At 42.8% G+C, this 22,453-nt stretch overlaps 1 protein-coding gene across 2 annotated transcripts in view; it reads left to right on the top strand.

The window, feature by feature from the left end:
* Positions 1-18,272, top strand: part of DIAPH1 (diaphanous related formin 1) — a 676,165-nt gene extending 657,893 nt beyond the window's left edge. For both annotated transcript variants that reach the window (XM_030213536.1, XM_030213537.1), the window contains one exon: positions 17,837-18,272. In XM_030213536.1, coding sequence (XP_030069396.1) covers positions 17,837-17,925 — 89 coding nt within the window. In that variant the 3' untranslated portion in view covers positions 17,926-18,272. The remainder of the gene's footprint in view (positions 1-17,836) is intronic.
* The last annotated feature ends 4,181 nt before the right edge of the window (positions 18,273-22,453 follow it).

Raw genomic sequence — 22,453 nt, 5'->3', positions numbered from 1 at the left:
TCCCTCAGCTCCATCAAGTCTGCTACTCTAGCCTCAAGGGAACGGACACGTTCTCTGAGAGCTAGGAGCTCTTTGCATCGGGCACACACATATGACACCTCACCAATTGGGAGATAATCATACATGTGACACTCAATGCAAAAGACTGGATAGCACCCCTCTCGCTGCTGGACTGCTGACTTCATCTTAGTGTTTTTTGAGTTTTTCCGTAATTTAAAACTTGCTAAAGTATTAAGGATATCAGCCTATCACTAACTTACAGTTCCTCCTTTAAACCCCAATCTTCAAGTTCCGAAGACCCCTTGGGGCCACCGTATCCCATGTGAAAATGAAATGTTGCAGCGGAATGGACGCTGTCGGACTCAGCTTTTCGGCTGATTTGTCAACGTTGGGGAAGACCAGTAATGGATCTCATGGCCATGGCTTGTAATGCCAAAGTTCCCCAGTTCTTCAGCCACAAACGGCAGCCAGGATCTGCAGGATTGGACGCTCTTCTCTAGCCATGGTCGGAACAACAGCCACTGTATGTTTTTCCTCTGTGGCCTCTGATAGGGAGAGCTCTTTGCTGCTTAGGGTGGAATCGGGGGCCGGTCATTCTAGTGCCCCATACTGGCCCCGATGGCCGTGGTATGCGGATCTCATTCGAGCACTCTGAAGCCACCATTGCGACTTCCAGTGACTCCCGATCTGCTGCATCAAGGGCCAGTTCAGATGGAAAATCCCTCCTGCTTTTGTCTTACGGCCTGGCTATTGAGAGGTGGCAGCTGAGGAAGAAGGGATTTTCAGGACCAGTCATTGCCACTCTTTTGGGGGCACAGAAGCAGTCTACTTCAGCAGCGTACACGCGAGTGTGGAAAACTTTCTCGGCGTGGTGTGCTTTGCGTGCTGAATCACCTTTTCGGGCGGACATTCCAGTTATTCTGGAGTTCCTTCAGGATGGTCTTCAAAAGGAATTGGCATATAATTCCCTTTGAGTGCAAGTGGCCACGCTAGCTTGTTTTAGAGGCAAACTGTACGGTTCCTCTTTAGCAGCTCACTCTGATGTGGTCCGTTTCCTACGCGGGGCTCTTCGGCTTCAGCCTCCTCTGCGGCAGCCATGCCCAGCATGGCATTTGAAGGTGGTACTGCGAGCCCTCCAGGCCACACCGTTTGAGCTGTTGAATAAGGTTTCTGAGAAGTGTCATGACTCTTGGAGCTTGGTAATTAGAAGCCCCAATATCATGGAGCATAACCCTGGCACAGCTATCACCTGAAGTCTCTATTATTTTATGAAGTCTCTTTTATTGAATAAATCACAGATAATTTACTCACAGATAGACGTTCAGGATACAGAGACTTCTTATTCTGAAGGCTGTGGGAGGTGGAGATCTGAAGAGAAGTAGTTGTATTGCAGGGGGAGGGGAAGGTAGTTGAACAGGTAGAAATAGTCCAAAGCTGGGTGACTGCAATGTGCGATATCTCATTTGGAAGAAGATATTTACAGGGTAAAAAATCCAGGTTCGTTACAGGGATTTTCAGCAGGACAGAGCTGTCTGGAGCGAGATGGTGTTGGCTCCATGTCCCTGGCTATAATGGAGGAAGAAGCCCCACGTGGCTGAAAGGACAAAGAAGTGGTGGGGCTTCACACAGGGAGGAGCAGATAGAGACCAATGGGGACAGAGCCTGCTATCGGATAGCAAGGGGTAGTCCTAGAGATAGGAGGGAAAGGTCATACCTGGCTGACTTCTGAGGACAGATAGTAAGACTGAACAGGAAGACAAAAGAGCCAAGCTTGGCAGAGAGAGAGGGAGAGAGAGAAGGTCTGAGCAGCCTCACAACCAGTGATAGCAGTTCTTACACAGCCAAACAAGTGTGGTTGCACTGCCTGTGAACTACATTACCCACAGTGCATTGCTCATGTATTTTTCCAGTGGGGAAACTGCAGCAATGATAGTCCTTGGGACTGAGAATAACAGTAAAGGCATTACACACATTTTAGGATCACTTTATAAACTAGTGCGAGGCTGTCGGAGGACAGAACAAGAAGGATCTAACACTTACGACAGTGTTTTTGGTGGCCGTTGCTTTGGCTAGGAGGATTTCTGAAATTCAGGCATTGTCTTCCAGAGATCCTTTTTTGCAGTTTTCTGAAGCAGGGGTGTCCATCTGGACGGTGACGTCGTTTCTACCTAAAGTGGTTTCGGCTTTCCATGTCAATCAGGAGGTTTATCTTCCGTATTTTCGAAGAGAGGATTATCTGGGGGAGTTTGCCTCGCTACATTTCCTGGACGTGTGGAGAGCCTTGTTTCAGTACTTGCGGATCTCTAACGAGTTTCGTAGCTCGGATCATCTCTTTGTGCTCTTGTCGGGATCGAAAAGAGGAGAGGCGGCATCTAAGACTTATATTGCTCACTGAATTAGGGAAGCCATTGGAGCTGCGTATCTGCTACATGGGCGGGCATCTCCAGTGGTCCTGAAGGCGCATTCTACTTGGGCACAGGCAGCTTCTTGGGCGGCGGCGTTGGCCTTATCTCTGGAAGAGATTTGTCGGGCGGCTACTTGGGCGTCCCATCATACTTTTGCGAAGCATTACAGGCTAAATGTGTCTGCTCGGGAGGATGCGAGTTTTAGGGCCGGAGTGTTGGCGCGGGGAGTGTCTGCTTCCCACCCTACTTAAGGAATGCTTTGGTACATCCCACTAGTTCCTGGATTCATCTGCTGCAAGTGACAAGGAAGGTAAAATTATGTCTTACCTGATAATTTTCTTTCCTTTAACGCAGCAGATAAATCCAGGATCCCTCCCTAGTTCAGCTGATGTTTTTTTTCATTTTCCGCAGGTTCTCTTTTGCAGAGTTCAGATAGATATGGGAACACAGAAAGGTTTCCAATTTCTGGATCAAGTTGCAGTTATTTCAAAGTTCGTATTTGGTTCTATGTTTTTCATAGTGAAGATGGTTTCTGGTTGTTATTGGTTTCATATTTTTGGCCTTGGCAAATGCTTACGAATATTACACCACACTAAACTCCAACTTATATATGCAAATATCTCTTTATTATAAATACTTGTGCCTTATACAAGCTATTAACTTTAAACATTAAAACACTCATTCATCACCTTTCAACCACCACTCACCCTATGTACTAGTTATCTAAAATGTCTTTAGAAATTTAAATATCAAACCATTATACATGAAAAAAATTCTCTTTGAGCAGGGACTGTCCTTCTATGTTAAATTGTACAGCGCTGCGTAACTCTACTAGCGCTTTAGAAATGTTAAGTAGTAGTAGTAGACAGTTCATAGCACTCAATAATGTCCACTGCTGTAATGTGCTGTATAACAACATCCACTGTGTGATCCTTTGTTAGTCAATTTTCAGCAGCTGATTAGTTGCTCCTCCTTGGCTTATACACACAGAAATTGTCAGCATTGCTGTTTACAAACATCCACTGTGTGACCTTTTGTTAGTTCATTTTCAGCAGCTGATTACGTCGTCGGTCCTCCTTAACTTATAGGAACTGTTTGCACACAGGAATTGTCAGTACTGCTGTTTTCATTGTATAGCTTTCACTAGTTTCGGGTGAATGGACAAGCCCTCCACAGGGAAGTTACAAACAACTTGATTCCCCAATGCTGGACCGCATTACATTTTTCTCTCTTAAATGCTGGACCGCATTTCACTTCCCTTCTTCAGGGGGAACCACCGGAACATCTACAAACCACAATGTAATACCTATTAACCTCTTACTCACATCATTAGTATAAACAATCTTCATATAGCAAAACCTCACTTACTTTAAATGTTATACACGACTGCTTGCCTGAATGGTGCTCACACCGGCAAAGGGCTAAGATCGCTCCACAGGAAACACCTACGTGAGCATACGTCCCCAGGGATAAATAATCAAGTTGCATCCCGCCCCTTGTTTGCTTAAAGACACAGTGTTTCAAATCCATTCAACTTCTAGATTAAGACCATGTGGAGCCACAGTGCCCCACATGAAAATGTAACGTTGTTCAATAGCTAACAAGCGAGCACTGATGTCACCCCCTCTACTTAACTGGGGGAGTTGAACCAATACTACACACCGTAACTGATCTACAGAGTGATTGCATTTATTACAATGCTCCACCAGGGGATTCGCTTGTTTAAGACGTAGGTTGCTGATATGTTCAGCTAACCTGTTCTTAAGTTGCCTTTTTGTGTGCCCAATGTAATATAAGTCACATGGGCACCTGATGCAATATACTACCCGTTCACTGCTACATGAAGTGATGTTTCTCAACACAAACTGCTTATTAGTATGAGGAACAGGAATCGTACTGGTGTCACAGGAATAACAGCAATAGACACATTTGCCACAAGGGGAATGCCTACCAATCCCGTTGTATCTTGTCGGACGTTTTAATAATTCCCCAATATTGGCTTGACGGGCATATGCCACTTTCGGGTGCTCGCTGAACTCGGGGTGAACAGAGAGAACGTGCCAGAATCTGTGGATAATAGAACTAATACTACTAGCCCTATGAGAAAAGGGAATGACACAAGCCATGGTACCACGGGGAGGTCTCTGACCAGGCTGAAACAACCACGGACAGTGACAAATCTCCCCGCCAGGATTCTACTAATTTTGACATCCAAAAAATCAAGTTCTTACTGATCAATCCAAAAGGTAAATTTAATGTGCTCATCCACTGTGTTCAAAAACCCAATGAAGGAGTGAAGTTTGTTCAAGGGACCGCACCAAAATAAGATGATGATATCAATGTATCTCAGCCACATGACTACATGTTTATACCAAGCAGATGTATACACGTGCTCATTCTCAAATTGGGTCATGTACAGACAAGCCAATGAGGGTGCTACAGTTGCCCCCATTGCAACACCTTGTGTCTGTACATAGAACCGATCGTTAAATTCAAAATAATTATGACAGATCACGTCATCAACTTTTTTAAAACCTCAATTTTGGGAATGGGCACATGCATCTCAGCAAAATGGTGACATGCTAATTGTATTGCCTTGTCCTGGGGGACATTAGTATAGAGAGCGGCAACATCCAAACCCACCATAAAAAAAATCTTCTCCTCTCTGCGGCTCCATGTCCTCAAGCAGCTGGATAAAGTGCACAGAGTCCCGTACATAGGATTCCGCCTTTTTTACTAAGGGATTCAACAACATGTCCATGTACTTAGATACTGGTTCGAGAACTGAATCTCGAGTAGAAACTATCGGCTGACCAATAGTTTCTACTCGAGATTGCTTACGAATGACATACTAACTGAGGAAGGAGCTGGCTGTCTGGCATCACTGCCTTTAGATTGTTTATCTCTATCTCCACCTGCTGGTAGGCGGACTTGTCCCACTTGTTCCTGGATTCATCTGCTGCGTTAAAGGAAAGAAAATTATCAGGTAAGACATAATTTCACCTTTTTTTCTGATATCTCAGAAGAAATGAGCTTCCAGCAGTTTCAAAAGGTGTCAGAAGTGCCCCAAGATAATGTTGGACATGGATGCCTGTGATTTTTATCTGTCCTGTCTTGGACTAGACCACAGGATCTCAATTTGTCCCAGTTGCTAGAATGTGACAAGTTCTGTAGATAATACTGATAAGGAAAAGTGCTCTGGTGCTTCTAAGTCTAGCCAAAGTACATCAAATCTTCATAGACCATAGAGTTTCACTGCATAATGGAGATTGGCTGTTGAAAAAATATTGATCTCCATCAAAGCTGAGCATTGACAGAGTTCACTAGTACTGACCATTTTCAGAATCCCAACAGCCGACATTACAGGCAGGATTTCATTGTCCCAGCATCAAGGGATATCAATGTCAAATGTTTGAGGAAGCATACATTGTCCATTGCTTCCAAGCTCCCACACACACAAGACTGTTCATCAACATCTGGGATAGTGTAACAGTCTCTGAAGTTCTAGGTTCCAGTCATTCATCAACCTCAACTGATTGCAACCCAGTCATATTTGACATCGGTAAACTTATTATTTTTATTTTATTTATTTCTGCTTTTGTACCCCACATTTTCCCACCTATTGCTAGGTTCAGTGTGGCTTACAGGAGTTTAGAGTAAGTTGGTTACAGTTTAAATAGAATAATGTTACAATTCATATAGAAAATCAAGGTTTACAGTTGTCTTGTATTTAACAGGCTGTATGTGGTTTATGCATGCCTTAAGTGGATATGTTGAGTGTTTGGGGTATTTGGAGTGTCGGAAGTCTATTTCCGTTCTGTCCATTGTCGTCATATTCATGTAGTTTTAGATCTTTCGGTAGTGTGTTCCAGAATTTGGTGCAAACATATGATAAGCTGGAATTGTATGTTGACTTGTATTTAAGGCCTTTGCATTTAGGGAAGTGGAGGATAAGGTAAGATCTCGCTGACTTAGTAGCATTTCGGATTGGTAGATCAATTAGGCTGGTCATGTAGCCCGGTGAGAAGCCAAAAATTATCCTGTATGCCAGAGTATAGATTTATATGTTCTTTGATTAGTAGCCAGTGTAGTTCTTGGAGTAAGTGTCTAGCACTTTCGTATCTGTTTTTTTCCTAATATGAGTCTGGCTGCTGTGTTTTGTGCTAGAAATAGACCACAGAATCCTGGGGACAATTGAACATTTGTTATTTCATTGTCTTGCGCAAGCATTGACTGTATTAACACTGATGCAGAAAGACAATCAAGTTTGTCCTAGACACTGTATCACTACTGTATAAAAATGCTACAGCTATGAGCCTTGGTCCCCTGTCTAGACTTTGGTTCAGGCTCTAAAAATGACAAGAAAAGTATAGGCCTTTAGCCGAAATTTGAACTCTGAAGTTCCAGCAAGCTCCTGAGCTACATGAGGAAGGACCATGCAGCAGAATGAGGAAGAAGTTAGGGTGCAGAAACCTCATAAACAGGATACAGATGGCTCCTCAAACTAGGTGTAAGGTCGTGTTTAAGAATTGTGGTTAAGCAAGCTGAACATGTTCTCATGATATAGCTACTCATTAGTATAGCCAATGAGTGGTAACCATGACATTAGCATGGATCCAGTCAGGTATATCTACTGTCATATTACCCATATCCTAAGTGCACCTATAAAAATCAGTGTATTTCCTGGTTTAAGCTAGAGAGAAGGGTTGCCACTCTCTCTCTCCAAGGGAAACCAATGTGACCAGCAGAATTGACAAATTACCTAATTGCTTTCCCTTGTAAAACCTTTAATTGGTAAAAGAAATTATAAAAGATTAGGAACTAGCTAACACCTGTTTGCAGCTGAAGAATTATATTCCTAGAACCAATTGATTGTACATGCCATTTGTATATCCTTTGGTGTCTTTGGGCGAGTAAATAAATTCATAATCTTTGGAGCTATAGTGTCTTCCCTTGTCTTCACTAATATTTGTTAATAATCTCTTGGGTTAGTTAAGGGATAGTAATTAATATTCTATTTAGAGATGGAGTCAGATTTGAGGTTCAGTCCAGCTTTCTTGGAGGTTCTCTCTGCCACTGGACAGCTGAACTCCAGTACCAGACGGAACCAAGGGGTCTCTGAACCCCAAAACAAAACACTGTACTGGTATTGAGGAACTAAAGATCTTCTAAGTTAATGTAAGCCATCCTGTCTATTTTAAGTGCACCTGATGAGAAAGCTGCTCCAGAATACTGGTCAGCTTCAAGCGCTAAATCCCAACAAGCAGGGGAAGTCCTCAGACTCAGATTTCTGTTCAATTCTGTTCTGACTCAGAAGTTGAGAGGTCCTAGGGTCAGGCCTATGGGTCAGCGAACTTTTTTGATCAGTTCTCTGGCCTCCTCTCTGCAACAGGAAAGGGGAGAGTCTTCTCTAGAAGACCTATTCACTAATAGTTGTAAAGAAAATAGTGGAGACCTTTCCTTATCAGATGGAAAAAGAACCCAGGAAGAAATGTTGGATTTCCTCAGGTGTCTCAATCCACATGCCAGTGCCCATTCACAAGATCCTGAAAAATGTGCAGTGAGAGAATGTGAGGCCTTGTTTTTTGTGCATCCTGTTAAGAAGGCAGACTCCATGGATAAAGTCTAGAAGGCTCCTGCATTTGAAAAACTACTACCACCCCATAGTAGATGATGGCAGATAAAGACATGTACAGTCCATCCAGTCTGCCTAACAAGATAAACTCATTGTATGTATACTTTATATGTATACCCGACATTGATTTGGCCTTGCCATTTTTTAGGGCACAGACCGTAGAAGTCTGCCCAGCACTGGCTTTGTTTCCCAATTACCGGTGCTGCCACCCAATCTCTGCTTAACCTCTGTGGATCCATTCCTTCTAAACAGGATTCCTTTGTGTTTCCCACGCAGTTTTGAATTCCGTTACCGTTTTCATCTCCACCACCTCCCTCAGGAGGGTATTCCAAGTATCTACCACCCTCTTCATGGAAAAACTAGTAAAAAAGGCCCGTTTCTGACACAAATGAAACGGGCGCTAGCAAGGTTTTCCTTGGAGTGTGTATGTTTGGGAGAGTGTATGTGAGAGTGACTGTTTGAGAGTCAGAGTGAAAGTGTGAGTGTGTGAGAGAGAGAGTGAGTCTGGGTGTGAGTGTGTTTGTGAGAGAGTGTGTGTGTGAGAATGAGAGTGTGTGCAAGTGTGTATGTGAGACACAGTGTGAGAGAGAGTGTGTGTATGAGACCAAGCGAGTGTGTGAGTGACTGTGTGGCACATAGAGAGTGAATGTGATACAGTGTGAGACAGAGTGTGTGAGAGTGAGAGTCAGAAAGACATTGTATATGAGAGAGAGAGTGTGAGCCGTGCCCTCCCAATCCATGGCCATCTGTCCCCTGCCCCCTCCATTCATCCTTTTCCAGCAATTCCCCTCTCTCCCTGAGCCCTGCCCTCCCAATCCATGGCCATCCATGTTTCTCTGTCACCTGCCCCCTCCATTCATCCCTATCCAGCATTTCCCCTCTCTGCCTGAGGCCTGCCCTGAAATCCATATCCATCCATGCCCATCTGACCCCTCCATTCATCCCTATCCAGCAATTCCCCTCTCCCTGAGTCCTGCTCTTCCAATCCATGCCCATCCATGCTCCTCTGTCACCTGGCCCCTCCATTTTTCCCTATCCAGCATTTCCCCTCTCTGCCTGAGGCCTGCCCTGCAATCCATATCCATCCATGCCCATCTGTCCCCTCCATTCATCCCTATCCAGCAATTCCCCTCTCCCTGAGTCCTGCCCTTCCAATCCATGCCCATCCATGCTCCTCTGTCACCTGGCCCCTCCATTCATCCCTATCCAGCATTTCCCCTCTCTGCCTGAGGCCTGCCCTGCAATCCATATCCATCCATGCCCATCTGTCCCCTCCATTCATCCCTATCCAGCAATTCCCCTCTCCCTGAGTCCTGCCCTTCCAATCCATGCTCCTCTGTCACCTGGCCCCTCCATTTTTCTCTATCCAGCATTTTCCCTCTCTGCCTGAGGCCTGCCCTGCAATCCATATCCATCCATGGCCATCTGTCCCCTCCATTCATCCCTATCCAGCAATTTCCCTCTCCAGCAATTTCCCTCTCCCTGAGTCCTGCCCTTCCAATCCATGCTCATCTGTCACCTGGCCCCTCCATTTTTCCCTATCCAGCAATTGCCCTCTCTACCTGAGGCCTGCCCTGCAATCCATATCCATCCATGCCCATCTGTCCCCTCTATTCATCCCTATCCAGCAATTTCCCTCTCTCCCTTAGTCCTGCCCTCCCAATCCATGCCCATCCATGCTCCTCTGTCCCCTGGCCCCTTCATTCATCCTTTTCCAGCAAGTCCCCTCTCTCCCTTCCATGACCCCCCCCCTCTCGCATCCATGCTCCTCTCTCTCCCATGTCCCAGCCTGGCCCGCCCTCTTCCCCCCCCCCCCCTTCGCATCCATGTCCCCCCCTTCGCATCCATGCATCCCCCCCCCCCTTCGCATCCATGCATTTCTTTTTTTTTCTTCTTCGTTTTAACTTTACCTCCGTGGCGGTTCGTGCAGCGAAACGTCAGGGAAGGAGGCGGCGCTCCCGACGTCTTGCTTTCCCTTCGCTGTCTCCCGCCTTCTTTTGAAGGCGGAACACAGCGAAGGGAAGGCTAGACGTCGGGAGCGCCGCCTCCTTCCCTGACGCTTCGCTTCCGGATTTGTTTGGTTTGAGGCGAGGGCGGGGCAAAGACGGCTGGCTGGCTTGAAGGCTTCACACCACGAATCCGGCGCGAACCCTTCAGCCTGGGAGTGACGTCAGATGGCTTCATGGCTTCAAGGCTTCAGGCTTCAGGCTTCAAGGCTTCAAGGCTTCACAGAACGTTGTCCTCAGAACGTTGAGGGTGCGTTTTATTATATTAGATGCTTCCTGACATTATTCCTAGTTCTACTGCCTACAAAGTCAGAAACTCTGCAAGTGAAAAGAGGGTTCCTTTTTTTTTTTTTTTAATTGGGTAGAAAGAAGTAAAGTCAGCAATTTATCAAGTAGATGATATTAAGAGAATGACACAGGTAAAATCAGAATAGAATCAAAAGTCTGACAATGCACAGCTGAGCTCTGAAAGCACTCAGAAGTGTTCTTTCTTTTTGCTGATCTACTTTACACAATTGCCCCTCCTCCTCCAAAGACACACAGTCTGTTAGTCACCAGATTCAGTGCAACCAAATTGATTAGATAAGTCACCAGCACAGACTGTTGAAGACACAGTTCTGATATTAAAACCACCTTTTAAGACAATTTTATAATAGAAATATGAAAGCACAGTTCAAGAGAGCAATTTTAAGTAATAAGCAATTAATAAGTATGAAGACAGATATAGGAACTTGAAGAAAGAGATATAGAAACTTTTAAAGTCAGAAACTCTGCAAGTAGAAAGAGAGGTTTCCTAGGTTTTTTTTTTTACTAGGATAGGATAGAAGGAGGTAAAGTCAGTAGTTTATCAAATAGATGATATTAAGAGAGTGACACAGGTAAAATCAGAATAGAATCAATGCACAGATGAGCTGTGAAAGCACTCGTGTGCTCTCAAGAAAGCTAAGAGGATGAAAGACTATGCCAAATTAACCTCCAGCTCCTGAAGAGAAGAGAGATGTTCATACTCTAGTAAGTTTATCTGTATTGCTGAAGCAAAGTGTTTTGACTTGTGATTTGTTATTGAAAATTATTTAAAAATTAAAAAGGCATACAGAGAATTGATCTACTTGAACCCGGCTGCAGGGTACCCTTGGGCTCCCCACTCTCCCCAACCCTGTTCAACATCTTCCTCAGCATGCAGGGAAACCTGGCTCTGGAGAAGGACCCCACCCTTCTACCATATGCCAATGACATTTTCCTACTGTACCCAGTGAGGGAACCCCTGGATGCACTCCAGAACAATATCAAGCATCAAATCACATATATCGACAGCTGGGCCTTATGTTTTACATAATCCTGTAAACCGCTATGAATCCAAATCGCAATAATGGTCAGTATTCTCAATGGAGAAGGGTAGTTATTGGGGTTCCCCAGGGATCTGTGTTGGGACCGCTGCTTTTTAACATATTTATGAATGACGTAGAGATGGGAGTAACTAGTGAGGTAATTAAATTTGCTGACAACACAAAGTTATTCAAAGTTATTAAATTGCAAGAGGATTGTGAAAAATTAAAAGAGGACCTTACGAGACTGGGAGACTGGACGTCTAAACGGCAGGTGATGTTTAATGTGAGCAAGTGCAAAGTGATGCTTGTGGGAAAGAGGAACCCGAATTATAGTTGCGTAATGTGAGCTTCTACGTTAGGAGTCACCGACCAAGAAAGGGATCTAGGTGTAGTCGATGATGATACGTTGAAACCTTCTGCTCAATGTGCTGCGGCGGCTAAGAAAGCAAATAGAATGTTAGGTATTATTAGGAAAGGAATGGAAAACAAAAATGAGGATGTTATAATGCCTTTGTATTTCTCCATGGTGCAACCGCACCTTGAATATTGTGTTCAATTCTGGTCACCGCATCTCAGAAAATAGTGGAATTAGAAAAGGTGCAGAGAAGGGCAATGAAAATGATAAATGGGATGGGATGATTTCCCTATGAGGAAAGGCTACAGCGGCTAGGGCTCTTCAGTTAGGAGAAAAGGCGGCTGAGGGGAGATATGATAGAGGTCTATGAAATAATGAATGGAGTGGAAAGGGTAGATGTTAAGCGTGTGTTTACTCTTTCCAAACATACTAGGTCTAGGGGGCATTCGATAAAGCTACATAATAGTAAATTTAAAATGAATCAGAGAAAATGTTTCTTCACTCAACATGTAATTAAACTCTGGAATTGTTGCCAAAGAATGTGGTAAAGGCAGTTAGCTTAACGGGGTTTTTTAAAGGTTTAGACGGCTTCCTAGTCCATAGACCATTATTAAAATGGAGTTGGGGAAACTCCAGTGCTTATTTCTGGGATAAACAGCATAAAATGTTTTGTACTTTTTGGGATCTTGCCAGGTATTTGTGACCTGGATTGGCCACTGTAGGAAACAGGATGCTGGGCTTGATGGACCTTTGGTCTTTCCCAGTATGGAAATACGTTATGTTCTTATGTAGATAGATTATACTAATTTATTACAAGAGGACACCATAGATGAAGGGCCTAACCAAAGTATCTTATTTTGTTATCCGCTTAACAGTCAATTGGTTTTCCAACATTTTTCCCCAGGCCTTAGGTCCACAAGGGTAACCATGCATTGATCACCTTGAATTGTAACAAAGCCTTACACTTCTACTTGGATTGGATTAAGCCCTTAAAACTCAACTTATCTTTTTGTTTCTTTTGACACTAGTAAACTGGGACTGCTAAGTACATACTCTAATTTGGTAACAGGTTGTGTCTAGCTTCTGCACAGATGGGTTTGAACCTGGATGGGTGTATTAGAACAATGGCACTATCTGTGGTCCACCTGAGGTTTGGCTCCTTGGAAGAGATCTATAAGGTGAAACATGGATTTCTGTCCTCATTCAGCTCACATTATTGCTTGGAGAGGAATTTGTGATGCAACAGTGGTTTGCTCAGTAGGAGGAGGGTCATGTAGTTGATATATTGCCTTTTTCTGGTACAGCTAAAGTGGTTTACATATTATAAACAAGTACTTTCTCTGTCCCCTGTGGGCTTACTGTCTAAACATTTATAACTGGGGCACTGAAGTGACTTGCCCAGGGTCACACTGAGCTGCATTGGGAATCAAACCCAGTTCTCCTAGTTCTCAGCTCATTAGCTCTAACCATTAAGTTATTCCTCCACTCTTCTTTATGTCCTATGGATTGTCTTTGCGATTGAGAATTAAAAAAAAAAAAACCTCCCCATGCGGGGTCTGGCCCATTTTTATCCTTTATTTATTGAAAACAAAAAATGACAAAATGGCCTGTTGCCAACAAAAACAGGTTTGTTGCCTATTAGCATTCTTTTTTTTTTCTGACACAGCGCTTGCTAAAGTCTCCAATGATCTGTTCCTGGCCAGATCCAAAGGTCTCTATTCTATCCTCATCCTTCTCGATCTATCTGCTGCTTTTGACACTGTTGATCACAGCCTACTCCTTGATACTCTGTCCTCACTTGGATTTCAGGGCTCTGTTCTTTCCTGGTTTTCTTCTTATCTCTCCCAGCATACCTTTAGTGTATACTCTAGTGGATCCTCTTCTACTTCTATCCCCCACTGTCAGTTGGTGTACCTCAGGGATCTGTCCTGGGACCTCTTCTTTTCTCCATCTATACTTCTTCCCTTGGTATTCTGATCTCATCCCATGGTTTTCAGTATCATCTTTACGCTGATGACTCCCAGATCTACCTCTCCACACCAGAAATCTCAGCCGAAATCCAGGCCAAAGTATCAGCCTGCCTGTCTGACATTGCTGCCTGGATGTCTCAGCGCCATCTGAAACTAAACATGACCAAGACTGAGCTTCTTATCTTTCCCCCTAAACCAACCTCTCCTCCTCCGCCATTCTCTATTTCTGTGGATAACACTCTCATCCTTCCTGTCTCATCAGCTCGTAGCCTTGGGGTCATCTTCGACTCCTCCCTCTCCTTCTCTGCACATATTCAACAGACTGCTAAACCCTGTCATTTCTTTCTCTATAATATCAGCAAAATTCGCCCTTTCCTTTCTGAGCACACTACCAAAACCCTCATCCACACTCTTATCACTTCTCACTTAGACTATTGCAACTTGCTTCTCACATGTCTCCCACTTAGCCATCTCTCTCCTCTTCAATCTGTTCAAAATTCTGCTGCACGACTAATATTCCGCCAGTGTCGTTATGCTCATATTAGCCATCTCCTCAAGTCACTTCACTGGCTTCCTATCCATTTCTGCATACAGTTCAAACTCCTCTTATTGACCTATAAGTGCATTCACTCTGCAGCTCCTCAGTACCTCTCCACTCTCATCTCTCCCTACATTCCTCCCCGGGAACTCCGTTCACTGGGTAAATCTCTCTTATCTGCACCCTTCTCCTCCACCACTAACTCCAGACTCCGTTCCTTTTATCTTGCTGCACCTTATGCCTGGAATAGACTTCCTGAGCCGGTAAGTCAAGCTCCATCTCTGGCCATCTTCAAATCTAAGCTAAAAGCCCACCTTTTTGATGCTGCTTTTAATTCCTAACCCTTGTTCACTTGTTCAGAACCCTTATTTTATCATCCTCACTTTAATATTCCCTTATCTCTTGTTTGTCCTGTTTGTCTGTCCTAATTAGATTGTAAGCTCTGTCAAGCAGGGACTGTCTCTTCATGTTCCTTAACTGCAAAGGTCTAAAATACAAATTAATACATGCGTCAAACTTTACCTACTTGAGTGCACAGTTATGGAACGCACTACCGCGCAACTTAAAAAAGATCTACGAACTAACGAACTTGCGCAAACTACTGAAGACCTATCTCCTTAACAAGGCATGCCACAAAGATAATCCAATGTGAATATACACAACTCCTCCACATATATTCAGAATTGTCTTATAGTATCTACTTGTTATACCACTATCATGTTTTTCTTTTTCATTATCATGTTACCCAAGATCCTTCTGTAACACTAAATGTCTATTTTCTAATATATTTCCACCACTCATGATGTATTGTAAGCCACATTGAGCCTGCAAAGAGGTGGGAAAATGTGGGATACAAATGCAATAAATAAATGTTCAAGTGTACAGCGCTGCGTACGTCTAGTAGCACTATAGAAATAAGTAGTAGTAGTGATTTCTCTTTTTTTGTTAAAGGCAGCATGTACCTGGGGATTCACACTTGAGCACCATATATTCTGCTTGTCTTGGAGAAAGCAAAGTGGCTTACCTATAACAGTTGTTCTCAACTGAACCCACCCACTTCCCCTAGGAGATGGCTTCTCCTAATTTAAAGCTTTTTATAGAACTGAGGTATTCTCATGCAAAAACACAGATGCAGAAGGACACATACAGTGGTGGAAATAAGTATTTGATCCCTTGCTGATTTTGTAAGTTTGCCCACTGACAAAGACATGAGCAGCCCATAATTGAAGGGTAGGTTATTGGTAACAGTGAGAGATAGCACATCTCAAATTAAATCCGGAAAATCACATTGTGGAAAGTATATGAATTTATTTGCATTCTGCAGAGGGAAATAAGTATTTAATCCCTCTGGCAAACAAGACCTAATACTTGGTGGCAAAACCCTTGTTGGCAAGCACAGCGGTCAGACGTCTTCTGTAGTTGATGATGAGGTTTGCACACATGTCAGGAGGAATTTTGGTCCACTCCTCTTTGCAGATCATCTCTAAATCATTAAGAGTTCTGGGCTGTCGCTTGGCAACTCGCAGCTTCAGCTCCCTCCATAAGTTTTCAATGGGATTAAGGTCTGGTGACTGGCTAGGCCACTCCATGACCCTAATGTGCTTCTTCCTGAGCCACTCCTTTGTTGCCTTGGCTGTATGTTTTGGGTCATTGTCGTGCTGGAAGACCCAGCCACGACCCATTTTTAAGGCCCTGGCGGAGGGAAGGAGGTTGTCACTCAGAATTGTACGGTACATGGCCCCATCCATTCTCCCATTGATGCGGTGAAGTAGTCCTGTGCCCTTAGCAGAGAAACACCCCCAAAACATAACATTTCCACCTCCATGCTTGACAGTGGGGACGGTGTTCTTTGGGTCATAGGCAGCATTTCTCTTCCTCCAAACACGGCTAGTTGAGTTCATGCCAAAGAGCTCAATTTTTGTCTCATCTGACCACAGCACCTTCTCCCAATCACTCTCGGCATCATCCAGGTGTTCACTGGCAAACTTCAGACGGGCCGTCACATGTGCCTTCCGGAGCAGGGGGACCTTGCGGGCACTGCAGGATTGCAATCCGTTATGTCGTAATGTGTTACCAATGGTTTTCGTGGTGACAGTGGTCCCAGCTGCCTTGAGATCATTGACAAGTTCCCCCCTTGTAGTTGTAGGCTGATTTCTAACCTTCCTCATGATCAAGGATACCCCACGAGGTGAGATTTTGCGTGGAGCCCCAGATCTTTGTCGATTGACAGTCATTTTGTACTTCTTCCATTTTCTTACTATGGCACCAACAGTTGTCTCCTTCTCGCCCAGCGTCTTACGGATGGTTTTGTAGCCCATTCCAGCCTTGTGCAGGTGTATGATCTTGTCCCTGACATCCTTAGACAGCTCCTTGCTCTTGGCCATTTTGTAGAGGTTAGAGTCTGACTGATTCACTGAGTCTGTGGACAGGTGTCTTTCATACAGGTGACCATTGCCGACAGCTGTCTGTCATGCAGGTAACGAGTTGATTTGGAGCATCTACCTGGTCTGTAGGGGCCAGATCTCTTACTGGTTGGTGGGGGATCAAATACTTATTTCCCTCTGCAGAATGCAAATAAATTCATATACTTTCCACAATGTGATTTTCCGCATTTAATTTGTGATGTGCTATCTCTCACTGTTACCAATAACCTACCCTTCAATTATGGGCTGCTCATGTCTTTGTCAGTGGGCAAACTTACAAAATCAGCAAGGGATCAAATACTTATTTCCACCACTGTATATACAGTCCACCATTCTAGAAAGCCCTTAAAACTTTGAGGGCCTTGTTTACCTTTTCTCCAAACTGAGCTGCATCTATGATGTTGCCCTTATGTGAGCACTGATGTACTGTTGTCCTCAGAATCTTACAGGTAAGCAACTTTACTTCTTTCCTTGCCCTGGAGGACTTACCCTCTTGTTTGTACGTGAGGCATTGGGAGATGAACTGACTTGGCAAAGGTCATGAGGCATCAATGGGAGAAGTGGTATTTGATCCCTGGCTTTTCTAGTTCTCAGCCTGCTGCGGTAACCACTAGGCTACTCAAAATATAAGCATAGATACATTTGTAGCATCTTGTGAATGATGAGCTCCCTCTAAACCCGGGGGTGTTCAACCTCGAGGGCCGCAACCCAGTCTGGTTTGCAGGTTTTCCCTAATGAATATTCATAAGATCTGTTTGCAATCACTGCCTCTGTTGATGCAAATAGATCTCATGCATATTCAGAGGGGGAAATCCTAAAAACCCGACTGGACAAGGGCCAATGTTGGACACCCCAACTTTAAGCTTTTCCACCTGAGAGTGAAAACTCTTTATTTTGATGCGTGAATACTGATTGAATGTAAGGAGATTTATACACTTTTGATATGGTGAGACTAATAGTTGAGGAGTCAAATTTAGAGTTTTCACTAAAGGTAACTGTGGACATCTTAGCATATTGTCCTCTTGTGCTAGCCAGATTTGGGACATAAAAAGTAGTGTCTGAAGAGGTTTTCATTCAAGTTAAATACCTGAAGAGAAGGTGGGGGTGAAATCTCAGTCACATAAGTCTTTTGTGGTACTCCATACTTTGCTTTACAATGTATTTATCTATTTTCAGCCAACAGAAAAGCAGGCTGTGCTGTTACCTCACTGCTGGCTTCAGAGCTGACAAAGGATGATGCAATGAGAACTGTTCCAGTGAATTAGGAAGAGGACAGCAGTGGTGGAGTTCATGAAGATAAGGATCTACCTACTTGCTGAACTTAACATTGAAGCTACGGGTCAAGAAATAGAGAATGAAAGACCCTCAAAGTGCTGGAAAAGTCAAACAATCAGAGAAATTCTGATACACTGAGTCACTTTCTACTGTTTTAGTATTGGATAAGGAGATGGGCATTTTAATGTCCTCACTCTCAGCTTTACCTGTCCATCTGCGTTTTGGGCCTTCATGCTCTATGATCTTTATTTTCTTTATACATTCCCCTTTTAAGCATGAGAAACAAAAGAATTAAGATTGATAAGAAGGGTAAGTCAAACCACACAAAAAAAAAAAACATGGAAGAAAAATGGATTTCTTTCACTTTGTCATTTTTAGACTGGTAAGAAGGTTATCTAGAATCATGCTCCTAAAGTCTAGATAAGAAGGAGACTGATGCAGATTTTAAAAAAACCTGAGCAGTCCTATAATATATCTAGTAAAAGTTAATTTACCAAAGCAGGAGTGGCGACAATTTGCCTTAAAAGAATTTTTTTAAAATTATTTTTAGGGAATGTAAAAGCTACTATAGAATAGAGATCCTCGGAATCCCTTTCTGTGCTAGAGAGCCAACATAGACTACCTGCTCCTGTTTGGCAGAGGAAACACTTTAGTTCAATAAAACTGGAATTATGTTCTTTAAACTGCTGGGTTAGGGGAGGGTTGCTCCCATGTGCACAATGAATTCTCCTGGAGTCTTCTGTATGTGATAAAATGGTAATTTCAGATTGCCAGAAAAAACAAATGTCACATAGGGGGCCTTTTACTAAAGGTTAGCTCGAGTTATCAGCAGCAGGGCCCATAGGAATAAAATGGGCCCTGCTGCAGATAACTCGATCTAATCTTTAGTAAAAATAAATAAATAACCCCTTACTGAGCCACACCCAACATTGTTTTTCCTTCAGAAATGTCAGATTAAATCTTATATACATGTAACCAGTTTAAGGATGGCATTTAATGCTGTATTTAAAAGAACAAGTACACATTTAAGAATTGCTGCTTTTTCAGTCTTACTGTTTTTATTCTGAATCATTCCATGTTTGTGTTTATTATTAGTACCATGCAATTATAATCAAATGCCATAATTTGATTTTTCCTGATTGTGAGGAAATATCATAGTTGGCACTGATAATAGGACAGAAAGTCACTGGGAATTTCAGACATGAGAGGTTGCCACTGATGTTTAAGGTGAATCTATTCTCAAGACTTCATCCAGTGTCCTTGTTTTTTGGAAAGAAAGGTGCTTTTTGGTATTTTCTTTAAATATGTCAGTACTTTAGGTTTCCAATTTTATACATCTTACAAGATGAATTGAATGGAAGCAGATTGGACAAATTTCCTTGTCAAATTAGTATGTGAAAAGAGTTTAGCTGTAGTTCTGTAGAAGTTAGAAAATTTCATTCTCGTAGATCATCCAAAAGTACAACAAACAAGGGCATGCATATACATTCCCAAAGGCGGTTCATTAGAGAACTTATAAAGTTTATTTTTGACAAGTATGTGTCTATTTTTTGGTTAGAATACAATATATTTTGGGGTTTTGTAGTATGAACTACTTTGTAATCATGAGATCCCATAATTGGTTCAGTTGTCTTTGATCTAATTTGTGGCCACCAGATTATTTGCTTTACACTAGTATTCTTGTTGCTAAACAATCACTTTGCAAATATATCTATTTTTGTAGATTTTGTTTTAAAAAAAACTTGAATGTAAAATGAAAAAACTGTTTAAAGCGTAGAGTGGAATTTTACTTACCAGTATGAGTCCACTACAAGATTCTCATATCTGCAGGTTACTCATTTATATAACATTAATATCACCATGTCTGAAATCTCCTTCAGTGCTCTGGTAACAGAAATCATTATATTTCTATGATTTGCCAGAAAGCACCAGCTGTTATTTGTCTGTTACACAATAAGTTCTAGGTACAAAAGGATGAAAGTGGTAGTTCAAGTTCTGTATCCTGATTTGCAAGATGTTAGGTGACTTTTTGGACTTCAGCACAGTAGCTGAGCTACTTAATTTGCCAAAAGTGGAAATGTGTTGTCTTAGATATTAATGTTCTGTTAAATGATTTCTTTATCATCAGTCAAAGAAGGGGAGGTATTTTTTTAGGACTGTGCATTAATATTTCATTAGAAGTGGTATTTTGTTTTTATATAGACAATGTATTTTAGAAGCCAAATTCTCAAAATAGTTTGTAATACTATGTCATTTACAGGTAATTCCGAAACTCATTGCTCATATGCATACATAAATGACTTACTGGCACTTGATTTGTACCTATGGATCATTACCTACTTTCCATTACCCACTTTCTTGTACTGTATAAGGATCAAGGGGCACCATCCTCACACTGGCACTAGACTAGCACCAATAAACCTCTGTCTTCTCACCTGCACTGGGTTAGGACTAGTGGGCATTTTCTATATGCCAATGTGGGCTTACAAACAGTATCACTTATATGGTTAAGTATAATTGGGACAGTAAATTCATCTATTCTGGCAGAGTTGGGTTTGTTACTTTTTAAAAGTACTTAAGTAAAAAGTAAAAGAAAGTAGTGAAGTAAAAGTAGAAAGTCTTATCCAAAAAAATACTTAAAAGTAATAAAGTACAGCTCTTAAAACTACTTTTTTACTACAACGTAAAAATTATTCTTAACAAGTTGGACCACAGAATCTAGTTTGGGGGGGGGGGGGGGGGTCACACAAGGTCTTTCCTAGAAATAAATACCCTGAACATTGCAGTGGGCAGAAGAACATTAATACACCTATTGGAAAGCAAAACAAACTGAGGGCTCCTTTTTATAAAACCATGGTACATGCAACGAAGCCCATAGAAACTGAATGGGCTTTGTTGCATTTGCCGTGAGGGAATCCGTACTGCTGCTTTGTGAAAGGAGCCTTGAATTAGTACAGATCAGTCCTACACAGGCACTCAATGCTAACAAAATACCCAGCCTTTTTCACACATGAACAGAGGTTGCTCCTCATGAAGTATAAAAACTAAACTAAAAATAGAAATGTAGACAAACTAAAAATTGAAATATGTAGACAAAAATTAAACTGAACCCCAAGAAGCCATATTTTGCATACAGTACAAAACCAAAGAAACAAGCAGTGCACACTGGCAGAACTGTGGGCTGCTCAAAATGGGCCCCCCTCCTCTCTCTCTCTCTCTCTCTCTCTCTCCTTCCTTCCTTCCTTCCTTCCTTCCTTCTGTCCCTCCCCATAACATCCAACATCCCTGCCATTTCCTCCCTTTCCCAAGGTATCCTGCCACAGCCGTCTCTCATAATGTTTCAGCACCCCTTCCTACACCCACACTCCATCCACCTTTTTTTACAGCCCCCCACCATGCATCATCGATCATTTTTATAGCCCCCCCCCCCCCCCCCACTGATGGCCCTGGTTATAGCTGACTGACCCTGGGCTGACTCTTTTTTTACATCCCCCCCCCCCCCCCACCAAACACACACACACCAGCTGGGCATGACTGGCTGGACTCTTTGGGGCAGGAAGGAAGCCCACTCCTTCCTGCCCTCTATTGCTACTTTCTGCAATACTGCTGCTTTTTCAATATAGCTGCCAAGACTTTAAGCAGCGGCCTCGCAAGACTGCTGCTTGAAGTCTTAGCAGACATTTTGAACATTTGGTGGTATTGCGGAGAGCAGCGGCAGCAGGCATGAAGGAGTGGGCTTCCTTCCTGCCTGGAAGAAGCCACTAGACTACCAGGGTGTGTAAAGGTAGGCTCTAGGAGGGCACACTGAGGCCTAGGGGTGGGTGGGGGGGGAGGCAGGACAGTCTTCCTTTTATTTTCTTTGCCTCTGCTTGAGCCTGATTGGATACTGTGATCACCTTTCCCGCTTTATCCAGTCTGGTTCAAGTAGAGACGGGGAAAATAAAATTTAAAAAAAATACTTTCTTGTATTTCGTTACAAAGTACAAAAATACTGCTTATTTGTAATGTTACATTTTTTTTGCAATAACCTTTTACTTGTAACAAGTTACAAGTAAAAGTACTGAAAACTGTAATCAACTATTGTAACAAAGTACAAGTACTTCATTGCTACTGATCTCTGCATACTGGTAATGAATTACCGGCATACAGTCCTGTTTTTACAAGGATTTGGTACTGGAAGGATTGCATTGTGTTAACATCCTCATTCTAGTACCCTTTAAGGCTTATACTCTTGGCCTTTCCTATCACACTTTTGCATAATTTCCCAATAAAGTTTCCTGACTTGTGCCTGCCACTGGTTTTTGCTGCATTCTGATGAAAATTGAAATGTGTTTAGGCAGTGAAATGTGTTTAAAAATAACGTTGGTACATGCCAGTTTACTGTACAAGTATCACATATGTGTGGATGGGTCAGATCAAGATTTGTCCAGGGTATTAACTTGTTTAATGATTTGAAGGATGTCGGTTAGATGACAGTGGGTGTTTAGTGGTTTAAAAGATAGGGGCTGAAAAATCCTC

The sequence above is a fragment of the Microcaecilia unicolor genome, chromosome 8, assembly GCF_901765095.1.
Source record: "Microcaecilia unicolor chromosome 8, aMicUni1.1, whole genome shotgun sequence".
NCBI classification, from domain to species: domain Eukaryota; kingdom Metazoa; phylum Chordata; class Amphibia; order Gymnophiona; family Siphonopidae; genus Microcaecilia; species Microcaecilia unicolor.
Note: the sequence above shows the minus strand (reverse complement) of the source record. Positions and strands in the feature narration are given on the sequence as shown.